At 43.0% G+C, this 13622-nt stretch overlaps 1 protein-coding gene across 2 annotated transcripts in view; it reads left to right on the forward strand.

The window, feature by feature from the left end:
- Positions 1 to 4963: 4963 nt before the first annotated feature.
- dennd6b (DENN/MADD domain containing 6B) overlaps positions 4964 to 13622 on the forward strand; it is a 90447-nt gene continuing 81788 nt past the window's right edge. Inside the window, exon 1 of one of the 2 annotated variants that reach the window (XM_073066684.1) lies at positions 4964 to 5154. In XM_073066684.1, coding sequence (XP_072922785.1) covers positions 5008 to 5154 — 147 coding nt within the window. In that variant the 5' untranslated portion in view covers positions 4964 to 5007. The remainder of the gene's footprint in view (positions 5155 to 13622) is intronic. The other variant, XM_073066685.1, reaches the window with a different exon arrangement.

Below are 13622 nucleotides of genomic sequence, written 5' to 3' on the forward strand. Positions count from 1 at the left end.
TTTGCACCTTGGAAAGTTTCCAGGGTGGAGGCCTGGGCAGGGTTGTATGGAAGACCGGCAATTGCCCAAGCTGCAAGTCTCCCCTCTCCATGCCACCAATGTTGGCATTAGGACCCATACAGCTTGGCACCGGTGTCATCACAAGTCTGCTCACAAGGATATTGTTTCCCCCTTGGATTCAAGTGTAACCGAACAACACACACAAAATGCTGGTGGAACACAGCAGGCCAGGCAGCATCTATAAGGAGAAGCACTGTCGACGTTTCGGGCCGAGACCCTTCGTCAGGACTAACTGAAAGGAAAGATGGTAAGAGATTTGAAAGTAGGAGGGGGAGGGGGAAATGCGAAATGATAGGAGAAGACCGGAGGGGGTGGGATGAAGCTAAGAGCTGGAAAGGTGATTGGCGAAAGTGATACAGAGCTGGAGAAGGGAAAGGATCATGGGACGGGAGGCCTCGGGAGAAAGAAAGGGGGAGGGGGGTAGCACCAGAGGGAGATGGAGAACAGGCAAAGTGATGGGCAGAGAGAGAGAAAAAAAACCAAACAACTAAATATGTCAGGGATGGGGTAAGAAGGGGAGGAGGCTCATTAACAGAAGTTAGAGAAGTCAATGTTCATGCCATCAGGTTGGAGGCTACCCAGCCAGTATATAAGGTGTTGTTCCTCCAACCTGAGTGTGGCTTCATCTTGACAGTAGAGGAGGCCATGGATAGACATATCAGAATGGGAATGGGACGTGGAATTAAAATGTGTGGCCACTGGGAGATCCTGCTTTCTCTGGCGGACTGAGCGTAGGTGTTCAGCGAAACAGTATCCCAGTCTGTGTCGTGTCTCACCAATATATAAAAGGCCACACCGGGAGCACCGGACGCAGTACACCACACCAGCCGACTCACAGGTGAAGTGTCGCCTCACTTGGAAGGACTGTCTGGGGCCCTGAATGGTGGTGAGGGAGGAAGTGTAAGAGCAGGTGTAGCACTTGTTCCGTTTACAAGGATAAGTGCCAGGAGGGAGATCGGTGGGAAGGGATGGTGGGGGATGAGTGGACAAGGGAGTCGCGTAGGGAGCGATCCCTGTGGAAAGCAGAAAGGGTGGGGGAGGGACAGATGTGCTTGGTAGTGGGATCCCGTTGGAGGTGGCGGAAGTTACGGAGGATTAAATTTTGTGTGTGTTGCTTGAATTTCCAGCATCTGCAGATTTCCTCGTGTTTGCTCAAGTGTAACCAGTCTGTTTTGTACAGGTCATACCTACCCGAGAAGATCCAGAAAACTGAATCCCTACCCCCTGCTCCAATTCTTCAACCACACATTTATCTGCCACCTCATTCTATTCCTATCCTCATTGCCACATGGCACAGGCAGCAATCCCAAGATTATTACCCTTGAGGTTCTGCTTCTCAACTTCCTTCTTGACTCACTGTATTCTATTTTCAGGACCTCCTCCTTTTTTCTACCTATGTCCTTGGCACCAATATGTACCATGTCTTCTGCCTGATGATCCTCCCTTTTCAGGATATTTTGGACACGTTCAGAAATATAGCAGACACCGCCACCTGCGAGGCAAACTACCATCCATGTTTCCTTCTTGCGTCCACAGAATCACCTATCTGTCCCCCAACCATAGAGTCCCCTATTACTGCTGCCATCCTCTTCAGTTCTCTACCCTTCTGAGCCACAGGGCCAGAATCAGTGCCAGAGGCACGGCCACTGTTGCTTTCCCTAGGTAGGTTGTCCCCTCAACAGTACTCAAAATGGAGTACCTATAGTTGAGGGGGAAGGCCACAGATGTGCTCTCCACTATCTGACGTTCTCCCTTTCCTCTCTTGACAGTCACCCATTTATCTGTCTCCTGTAGCCTTGGGGTGACTATCTCCCTATATCTCCTGTCTGTCACTGCTTCACTTTCCCTAACAAGCTGAGGGTTATCAAGCTGCAGCTCCAATTCCCTAACATGGTCTCTAAGGAGCTGCATCTCGATGCACCTGGTGTAGATATGGCCATTGGGGAGGCTGGAAGTCTCTTGGACATTCCACATCTGACACCCAGAACAGAACATTGGCCCAGTAGACATAAACCCTATTCTTTCAAGAGTTAAATATGGAAAAGAAATGACAAACTTACCTACATACCCTGCTCCGTATGTTCTCACCGAAGTCTGAGTTCACTCTGACCCAGACCACTCCCTCAATGACTGCTCCGCTAGACAATGCCTCTCTTTTATGGAGAATAATCTTGGTCAGCAAAGTGCTAGCGTAAGGACGCCCGTAGCTATGTAACAGACAACACTGGATATGTGTTTTTGCCACGCTTGCTTTGGTATGAAAGCTTGTTCTGTTCTGGGTGTCAGACGTGGAATGTCCAGGAGACTTCCAGCCTCCCTGATGGCCACATATACACTAGGTGCATCGAGATGCAGCTTCATCAGGATATAAGAGGTCTGTGAACAAAGAGCATCACATTTCCACAACTGGCCCACCAGTCTATGCCCGTGCTGAGCTTGCCAACATGGAAAGACTTGGCATTGTACACCAGCTGAATAGCCCTGGGCTTCTCCCTTCCATATGGTCCCTAAGAACAATGGTGGTTGCCACCCATGTGGCAATTGCCGACGCCTTAATGATGCCTCCACCCCCAATTATTACCCAGTCCCACACATCTAAGACTTTTCAGCACGTTTAACAGTTAAATTAATTTTTTCCAAAGTTGGTTGAATTAGAGGCGACCATTAGGTGCCCATGTGTTTGGAAAACATTCTCAAAACGACTGTGATAATCCTGTTTGACCTCTTTGAGTTTCTGTGCATGCTGCTTGTGTTGTAAAATGCAGCACATATTTTCTAGTAGCTCTTGGACTCTGTATTAAAAGACTTAGATTTTCTTGTTGTTTACCTGGATGACATAGTGCATCCAAATTTGTATACGTATCTCATCACCACACACTTTTTGAGCACTTAAACCAACACAGATTGATTATTAACTCTGCTAAATGCCAGTTTGGGTTGTCAACTATTGATTTTCTCGGCCATCACATCTCCGCAGGAGGTGCAAAACCCCTCCCATCAAAAGAAGCAGCTATTACTGATTTCCCACTGTCCTGTATTAATAAAAAACTACAGGAGTTTTTAGGAATGGCGAATTTCTATCAACACTTCATTCCACAAGCTGCTGAATTTATGCTCCCCCTACAGTGTGTTTAAAGGCAATACCCCTAATCATGTCCTTGACTGGCCAGTGAACATGACGGATATGACGATTGGTCAGAGACGTGTGGCAGTCGCGCGCCTTTTTCAGCTGGCGGTTCTGTCCCCCTGAAAGGATGTACAGCACATTTACCATGAGCTTTTCAGTCTCTATCTGGCTGTCTACCATCTTTGCTTTTTCTTAGAGGGTTGCCATTTCACAGCGTTCGCTGACCACAAACACCTTATGCATGGCGATGGCCAAAGTATCAGACCCTTCATCTACATGACAGCAACACCACTTGACCTACATATCAGAGTTCACAACCTATCAAGGGGAATGTTAATGCCGCGGCTGATTGGCTCTTATGGCCAGCTGTTGAAGCCATACACATAGGGGTTGACTATGCTAGTATGGCAGCTGATCAAGCTACTGACCTAGAGGTCCAGGCTTACCAAAAAGCAGTCACAGGCCTGCGGTTTGCTGACATTAATTTCAGGAAAGCCAGGATTTCTCTCCTGTGCGATGTCTCAACCGGCCCCCATCGCTCCAGTCAAACTGGAGTTGGACTGTTTTTGACTCCATACGTGGCCTCTCGCATCCAGGCCAGAAGGCCTCACATAAACTAATTCCACTAAAGTTTGTGTGGCATGGCCTTAGAAAGGACCGCGTTATTGGGCTGCTGCCCATGTGGAGTGCCAACAGGCAAAATATTAACCATAATATTCAGGTGCCATTGGTACCTTTTGAGTTCTCTGAGCAACAGCTTGACCATATCAATGTGGACCTTGTTAGTTGTTTTCCTCCCTCATGACTTTCCTGCACCTCCTTACCATGGTGGACCACATCACCAGGCGGACAGAGGTAATCCGTCTAGCACTGTTGACAGCCGCATTCGTGACTCAGGTCTTCATCAGCACCTGGGCCGCTCGGTTTGGCACCCCACCTGCGTAGAGTAATGTGATTAGTGTACATAATTCTCAGCCCCCAACATTGAATTGGGGTTCACTTTAAGAGGCTGGTCTCACGTGATGATGTAATTATGTAAAGTACTTTTACTGTGCTTTGTGTTCAGTGTTTGGAGTATTATAAATGAGTTGTTATGGTTTTTCTTAAATGTAAAACACTTCTGCTGTTTTTATTTGTGAACATCTACACCTGTGCCTTCTTCCTGAAGGCAGCAGTGAAAAGAGATCTTGGCCTGGATGGTTGGGGTCCTTGATAATGGATGCTGCTTTCCTGGGATACTGCTCCATGTAAGTGTGCTCAGTGGTGAGGGGGGCTTTTCCTTCATTTTAGGTTTAGGTTAGATGTCCATTCTCTACAGTTTATAAGAATGAAGGTGACTTTAATGAAGCATATAGAATATTAAGAGGGCTAGACAGGGACGATGTCTCCCACAGTTGAGAGAAGCACTAAGGAGAAATTTCTTCCCTCTGATGGTGTTAAATCTTTGGAATTTTCTACCCCAATGAACTGTGAAGGTTCAGTCGTTGACTACATTCAAAACAGAAATTGGAAGATTTATTAATATTCAAGAGGATTGGCAGGAAACCAAACGGCCTACCCCTGTTCCTATTTCTTTATGTTTTTGTGAATACGCGTTTTTTCTCCATTATTCGGTCCAAAGGTAGATGATGTCTAGAATTGCTCAGGATCATAGATAACAAGTCCATCAACCGGCATTGTTTCAGCGCCCCGATAGCGAGTGCGCAAGCGTGAAGTGGCTGTTCGGTTGGAGGATGTGCGCATGCGGCAATGCCCGAGCTTGTCCGGAATGATTCGCCATCAGTGCGCATGTGTACGCGCTGGAAGGCGGCGCGGTTGTCATGGAGCTTTTGGAGTCGGAGAGTCGGTTGCGGAGAGTGAAGCATTTCTCAGCCTCCGGCTCCGCACTTCCTTGGGATAGGTTCTCCGCCTGGCTCGAGTGCATCTGTGTGGTCACATTTGACTTGGAGCTCGGTCAGGCGATCGAGGTGAGCTGATCATGCTGAAAGCGCGGCTTGGAAGGGTCGGACACGGGCGGTGGAGGGTGGAGCCGAAGGAGGGCGGTGAGCTGCTGGGTAAAATTTACAGTGCATGATATATAGCATTTAAATTATATAATTTGCATTGGCATTGTGCAAGCTTGGCCTCTTGTATTGCCATACACATCACACTGTAACGTGATATGAAGATGAAGTATCACAAGTACGCTGACGATACCTAGTTCTGTCTCAGCATCTTTGTTCACCTGACCTAGTTAGTGGTCATAGTTTTTTTAAATTTAATAAATCATCAGACATGTAATTTTCTAATTAAATATTATGTAAAACAACATCTTCGGCCTGTGACAGACTGTGTGCATTCGCGAGGATTGTTGCAATGTGTCAAATGGTATTATTGTCATTATGGTGCCGGTGTAGTAAATTAGATGCCAGGACAAATTAGGCGAGGTGATGAATTTGAAAATCACCTTGAGAGTTGTGGAAATTAAATTCAGTCTACAATGACACGGTCACTGTAATTACTGGAGGCCTGGCCTATCAAATCTACAGAGGCTTGTGTTCTTTAGAATGTCATTTAAATTGACGTAGCAAGTCATTTAGTTCAAGGGCAAATTCGAGTTACCCAATGAATGCTGGCTTTTCTGGTGAACCGATTTCTGTGAATGAATGAAAAAAGACTGTATTGTTCAATTTTGTCCTGAATTAGGTTTTTATCACTGGAAAACAATCATTAGACTCTGGAGTTCCATCCTAGATGTCCCCTCTTCTATTTCTTTTAGATCCACTTAGAACTTAAATAGACCAATACAGCACAGAATATTGTTTAATCTTACTTGCCAAGGAATTTTCATGGACCCTACAATAATTTCTTTATTGGCTTCTTTATAATTCTCAAGAGCTCTTTTTCATCTTAGTTTTGTAAACCTTATATAGGCTTCCTTTTTCTTCTTGACTAAATTAATCTTCTCTCTTGACAACCAAGATCCCCTGACCTTGCTGTCCTAACTGTTCATTCTGACTGGAACATATCTGTGCTCTGTAGTTGGTCTATAAATACCTTGCACATGTCAGATGTGAACTTCCCTAAAAGTAGCTATCCCAATTAACTCTCCCTAGTTCCTGCCTTATACTCTTTTAATTTGCCCAGGGCCAATTTAGTGCTCTCGCACAGTAAATTTATTATGTTCAAAGTAAATATATTATGAATGTACATCTATGTCACTAGATACAATCCTGAGATTCGTTTGCTTGCAGGTATACTCAAAAGATCCAAAAACCGTAATAGAATCAATGAAAGACTGCACCCAAGAGGGTGGACAACCAGTGTGCAAAAGACAACAAGCTGTGCAAATACAAAAGGAAACAAAAGCAATAAATATTGAGAACGTGAGATGAAGAATCCTTGAAAGTGAGCCCGTATGTTGTGGGAACATTTCAATGACAGGACAAGTGAAGTTATCCCCTCTCGTTCACAAGCCAGATGGTTGAGGGGTAATCACTGTTTCTGAACTTGGTGGTACAAGTCCTGAGGCTCTGTACTTTCCTCCTGATAGCAGCAGTGAGAAGAGAGCATATCTTGGGTGGTGGGAGTCCCTGATGATGGATGCTGCTTTCCTGCAATAACACTCTGTGTAGATGTACTCAGTGGTGGGGAGGGATTTACCCATGATGAACTGGACTGTATCCACTACTTCTTATAGGATTTTCCATTCAAGGGTGTTTTCATGCCAAGCTGTGATGCAGCCAGTCAATATACAATATACCATAGAAGTTTGTCAAAATTTTAGATGTCATGCTGAATCAAGGACACCTCTTTTTCCCTTATTAGAGAGAGACAGGGAGCCTGTGGTATGTCGAATTAACCGGGTGAATGAGTACTCTTTGGGGTTCTGCAAGTCTGTGCCTTTATTTATGCTTTGCTGCACACTTGAGTGCTCGGTGGGGAGTGCTGGTGCATTTTTTTGCTGGTGGGGGTGTGCCATTGCTTTGCTGCTGCTTATGTGTGGATGGGGGGAGCTGGGGGGCACTTTGGGGTTCTAACATTTATTCTTTGGGGCACTCCTCTGTTTTCATGGATGTTTGCAAAGAAAAAGAATTTCAGGATGTATACACTTCTCTGACATTAAATGTACCTTTGCAACCTTTGAATCTTAGCAAACTTTTAAGGAAGTAGAGGTGCTGCCATGCCTTCTTTGTAATTGCACTTATGTCCTGGGGCCAGGACAGGTCGTCCATAATGTAAGACAGGAATTTAAAGTTACTGACCCACTCTACCTATGTTTCCATGATGAAGACTGGCTCATGGATTTCCAGTTTCCTTCTTCTGGTCAATAATCAGCTCCTTGGTCTTGCTGACATTGAGTAAGAAGTTGTTGTTATGGCACCACTCAGCCACATTTTCAATCTCCTCCTACATGCTGATTCGTCACCACCTTTGATTTGGCCATTAACAGTTGTGTCATCCGCAAACTTACATATGGCATTGTAGCTGTGCTTAGTCGGAAGTGGAAAGCGAGTAGAGCAGGGGATTAAGCACTCAGCTTGGTGATACACCTGTGCTGATGGAGATTGTGGAGGAGATCTTGTTGCCAGTCTGGGGTCGCCAAGTAAGGAAATCGAGGATCCAATTGCACAAGGAGGTACTGAGGCCTAGGTCTTGAAGCTTGTTGATTAGTTTTGAGGTGTGATGGTATTAAGTGCCAAGCTGTAGTTGATAAAGAGCATCCTGATATTTGAATCTTTGCTGTCCAGATGTTCCAAGGTTGAGTGAAGAGCCAATGAACTGGCATTTGCTGTGTACCTGTAGTGCTGGGAGACGAATTGGAGCAGATCCAAGTTGCTTCTCAGGCAGGATTTGATACATTTCATCACCATCAATTCGTCACAGTGGATGTAAGTGCTACTGGATAATAGTCATTGAGGCAGATTACCACGTTCTTCTTAGGCACTGGTGTAATTGAAACCTGCTTGAAGTAGGTGGGTATCTCAGACTGCCAAAGTGAGAGGTTAAAGATCTCAGTGAACACTCCAGCCAATTGATCAGCACAGGTCTTTAGTACTTGGCCAGGTACTCTATCTGGGCTGGATGCTTTCTGTAGGTACACTCTCCTGAAGGATGCTCACATGTTGACCTCAGAAACTGAAATCACAGGGTCATCGGGGGCTGTGAGAGTTCGTGATGACTCCTCCATATTTTGCTGGTCAAAGTGAGCATTGAAGGCAGTGAGTTCATCTGAAAGTGAGGCTCTGTTGTCACCTATAGTATGTTGCTTGATTTCACTTTGTAAGGGGTGATAGCATTCAAGCCCTGCCACAGCTGTCGAGCATTCTTCATTGATTCAAGTTTAGTCCGGAAATGCTTCTTCTCCCATTAGTTGGCTTTCTGAAGATTGTACCTGGACCTCTTTTAACTTTCTTGAATGCCTCTGTCAACAGATTGTGGATCTCATGGTTCATCCAGGGCTTTTGGTTGGGGAAGACTCTAAATAATTTTGTGGGGACACACTCATCTATGACTGTTTTAAAGTCTGTGACAACTGCGGTGTATTCATTCAGATCCACAGATGAATCCTTGAACGTGGCCCAATCCACCAACTCGAAGCAATTCCATAGCCGCTCTTCTGCCATTTTGTTGTCCTAACCTCTGGAGCCTTGCTCTTTAGCCTCTGCCTGTGGGCGTATTGGAGAAGGACAGCTAAATAATTAGGTTTCTTGAAATGCGGACTGGGCATGGAAGGATAGGCATTCTTTATCTTATTATAGCAGTGTACCTTTGGTGCTAGAGGTTATATGATGATGGTAATTGGGCAGCAGTTTCTTCAAACATGCCCTGATTGAAATACCAGACTATGATTTAAAATGTGTTGGGATGGACTGTGTCTTGTTTGGTGATGGCATTATGCAATACCTCAAGTGCTTGATTATAATTTGTCACTGGTAGAATGTAAACTGCAGTCAGGATCATGGAGGAGAAATCTTTTGGTAAATAGAATGGTTAGTATTTGATCGTTAGGTGTTCAAGGTCGGGAGAACATGAGTATGACAAAACCACCACATTGGAACACCATGGAAAGTTTATCATGAAACTTAACCCCCAACTTTTGCTTTTTCTGAATCAGCAGTTCAGTCCGTCCAGTGTATTGAGAAAAAAATTCTGGTCTATTCGCCATATCTGGCATACTTTGAGTAAGCCACACCTCTGTAAAATGCAGAACAGAAAAATTCCTCATTTCCCTACAATACAGCCATCTTGCCCTTAGGTTCTCAATTTTGTTCTCCAGTGACTTTACTTTTGCTAATAAGATGCTGTGTAAAGAGGGCCTCATCCCTTTGTTTTTCAACCTGGCTTAGAGCTCCCACCCCTTCCGCAATTCTGATCATGGCAATGAACCTTCGTTTGCTTAAAGGTGCCATATCAGTTTGCTTGAGTCTTAAGTTGCCAAGTAATTCAGAAGATTCTGAAGACGTAGTTCATTAAGTCAGTTCAAAAATATGTTGCTTAAAGGAAAATTACAGGATGTAAATTGCAGTGAGAGTAATTCAATGGAGGTATATTTAGAAGTTTTATACGTTAATTCGCAGAATGACGCCGTGGTTCACTGGCAACATCTCATCAAGATCCATATTTATCATTATCTATAGCCATTTTAAAACTTAAGGAGTTGTGATCACTGTTCCCTAACTGTGCTCTTACTGAAGTGTCATTATCCAGTGTGACATACTGTTGGATTATCTACATAGCAATTAAGGAAATCCTCCTGGATGCCCATAACAAATTTTGCCCTGTCTAAATCTCTTGCACTAAGGAGGCCCCAGTCTATGTTACAGAAGTTAAAGTTAGCCACTGCAAAAACCCTCACAAAATGCTAGCGGAACTCAGCAGGTCAGGCACCATCTATGGAAATGAATAAACAGTCAATGTTTCAGGCTGAGGCCCTTTATTGGGACCAGAAAGGAAGGGGGAAGAAACTGGAATAAGATGTTGGGGGGAGGTGATAGGTAGGTGAGGAGAACAGGTAAGATGCCAGAGTGGGAAAATCCCTCCTCCTTCCCTTTCTCCCATGATCCACTCTCATCTCTTATCAGATTACTTATTTTACAGCCCTTTGCCTTGTCACCTCCCATCTACTTACTTCACCCCCTTTCCCCCACTCTTCTTATCACCTTAAACTATCATGTCCATCCTCCCCACCCCCACCACCTTCTTATTCTGGCTCCTTCCCCCTTCCTTTCTGGTCCTGATGAAGGGTCTTGCCTGAAATGTTGACTAATTATTCATTTCCATAGATGCTGCCTGACCTGCATTTTGCACCAGCATTTTGTATGTGTTGCTCTGGATTTCCAGCATGTACTGGATCTCTTGTGTTTATCCTGGATATATTTGAGTTATTGTCTGTTAACTTTTTAAAAAATTCCTTTTCTACCTTGCACGCAGCAGTCTGCTTCTCTGTTTGAGGTAGGGATTTGAGTAGTAACAAATTACTTTGTGACAGTTATGTGCTTAAGATTTACAGATTAGTTAGAGAGAAATTATGGTCTTTTGTTAGACATGTTCTTCTGGTAATTCATCTGTTGTAAATACGAGCAGAAAATCATTAATAAGGCAATGGAAGATTTGATGTATTGCACTTTCAACCACATGGCTGTGGCCTTCAGCTTGAGGTTGTCAATTCCCTTTCAACAACAGTCGACCATTTAAAGGGGTATGGAATATCACTTTGATATTTGGATCTTCCATTTCACAGGGAGATGGGGACAGTAAATAGTCATATGGAGACCATGCAAATTTTCTACAGACAGCACCATAACTGAGGATTGAATCTGAGTAACTGGAGCTCTGCCATTGTCCACCTAAATGTGCTATTTATGAAGTTCTTGCCCTTATGGATGTTCCATAGTGATCCCAGTCACTGTGCTGGCTTTGAAACATGAAATTTAGTCTACTGCAGCTGCAGTGGTTTCCTGTCATGTGGTTATCTACGCTATTGGAAGTATCTATGATTTTCCACATGGCACAGAATGCACATTCCTCTCGGCTGAGCTGCCTTGTCATGCCTGATGTTCATCAATAGCTTCAAGAAGTAGAAGCCCTTTGACCCACCAAAGTCACCATTCTGAGAATCGTTATTCCAAGGGTTGCTGTGCTCAAACCAAGTTTAAAATTTTTTAAAAAAGAAATCAACAACTTAGTGGAAAATTTCAGGATGTTATAATTTGCTTCACTTAAATTCGTTTTACTTTGATTGAGGTAATAAATAATTTACAACATGTCTGGCATGTCTGCTATATATTTGTTAGAATCCTGAAATTGTTACCAATTAAATGAAATAAAGATTCCATCCCCCTCACTGTAATATCTGAGCCAACTTTATTTTTAACTTAATGTTGACAACACCATGGGGGTATATACATTTCTTTTTAGTTCTCCAAGTTTTGTCTTTTTTTTTCTATCTGTACTGTTAGACTGTTTGAGGTAACTGATTTTTTATTTTTTCTTACTTCTCTTCTATTTGTATATTTGTATATCTGTGCACATGTAATGCTACTGTGACACTGTAATTTCCTTTGGGATCAATAAAGTATCTATCTGTTCTTTCTCTTTTGGATTAATCAGTTCATCTCTTTTGTGTTAATCTGAGTGTTGCAATATCTGACTCATCTCCCTTTTAGGCACTTGTATTTTCACTGCTTCTCTTCAGTCATCTCACAAAATCAATGTGCTACTTGCAAGACATCATAAGCTTTTCATTATCTTCATTCATCCATTTTCTTTTTTTGTCTTGGGAACTTTGTAATTCAAAGCAGTCTCCAACAGACTTGCCCATCCAATTTACAAAATTTTTTCTTTGAAGATAAATCTTCAACTGTATATATTTAACTTCCTGTGTTGCAACTCCTATTATGGTTCACCCTATAAGTAAACTTCACCATGCATACAAACTGTAGGCAATTGTAAATATTTTTTAGTAATTTTCAGAGAAAGTGATGATAAAACAAATGATATTTGTTATTTTAACAGGAGATTCAGGCAAGAGGAGATTTTTTATCGAGCAAGAATAATTTGAAATTGCTGTATGAAATGTGTTGCTTTGCAAAATCACTTCAGGTATTCCCCTGCTTCTGAACCCATTACTTCTATACAGCCCATATATATGAAAAAGTATTTGGGAGACTGGCAAGATGGATTTGATGGCTGCTGTGAGAGGCTGTGGCATCTTCTAGGAACAGTTCACAGTAATGGAATCCTGCCATTTAATGGGGAGGCCCTGTATCTTACTGTTATGAAGTTCCTGTAGCTGCATTGAAAATTCAGACTAAAGTTATCAGAAAATTATATTTTACCTATTTCAGTCTTGGTCTCCTTTTAAGTACAATATATCAATTACTGCCAGTCAACTTCTGATTGTGAATAGTAACTATCACAACTCGGAATGTTTTATTAGTTTTAATTCACAGGAGATTATAATATAGGTTTCCCCCGCTATCTTAAGGTAGAGCATTCCTATAAATTTGAGCGTTCCCAGACCCAAAAAATAACCTACAAAATCATGCCAAATAACACACAAAACTTTAAATAACAGTAACATATAGTAAAAGCAAGAATGATATGATAAATACACAGCCTATATAAAGTAGAAATAATGTATGTACAATGTAGTTTCACTTACCGGAATCGGGAAGACAGCAAGCACAGTGATGATGGTGTGTTAGGCTGAGTCGTCAGAGGTTGGGGTGCTCGGCAATTTTTTCCTATAAGTTGCAGTTTCATCACAGCTAAACACTTGCTTATACGAATAACCACCTTCTGCAATTATTTTCTTCAGTTCTGCTGGGAACTTTTCGGCAGCTTCAGTATCAGCCGAAGCACTCTCTCCAGTAAATGTTAAACTATGAAGTTGCCAAAAAGTTCCCAGCAGACTAAAAGAGATCACTTCGCTACGAGCAGAACCAATAGTAACATCGGCAGCTTTCAAGATTCTTTCTCTCTGTGTGTAAATAGTACGAATGGTGGACGCAGGCAAGTTCAATGTGTGGGTAATGTCCTTTCTTCATTGACCACAATTGAAACGCTTAATTATGTCCAGTTTTACGCTAAGCGTAACACCCTTATGAGCTCGCTTAGGTTTTTCTGATACCTTAGGACACATCTTGCTAACGGATGCGCAAAATAAATCGAGATAAGCACAGATGCTCACAGGCACGTGTTTAAGCTATGGCGGCTTGATGCTGAATGGAGTTCTGGAGGAGAAGCTTGGCTGCTCGGGGAGCGCGCTGCCTTTTTTAGTAAAAGCAAAAATTCTTTGGTTAGTGAAAACAGGTAACTAATGTAGGTCTTTCGTAAAAGTGAGGTGTCGCAAAGCGAACGTTTGGAAAATGGGGGCCATGTACTTTTTTTCCTTTCACTTTTCTTAATTTCTCTTCATGTGCTTGAGTTATAGAATCATAGAACACTACAG

The sequence above is a fragment of the Hemitrygon akajei genome, chromosome 14 (genome assembly GCF_048418815.1).
Source record: "Hemitrygon akajei chromosome 14, sHemAka1.3, whole genome shotgun sequence".
NCBI lineage: Eukaryota > Metazoa > Chordata > Chondrichthyes > Myliobatiformes > Dasyatidae > Hemitrygon > Hemitrygon akajei.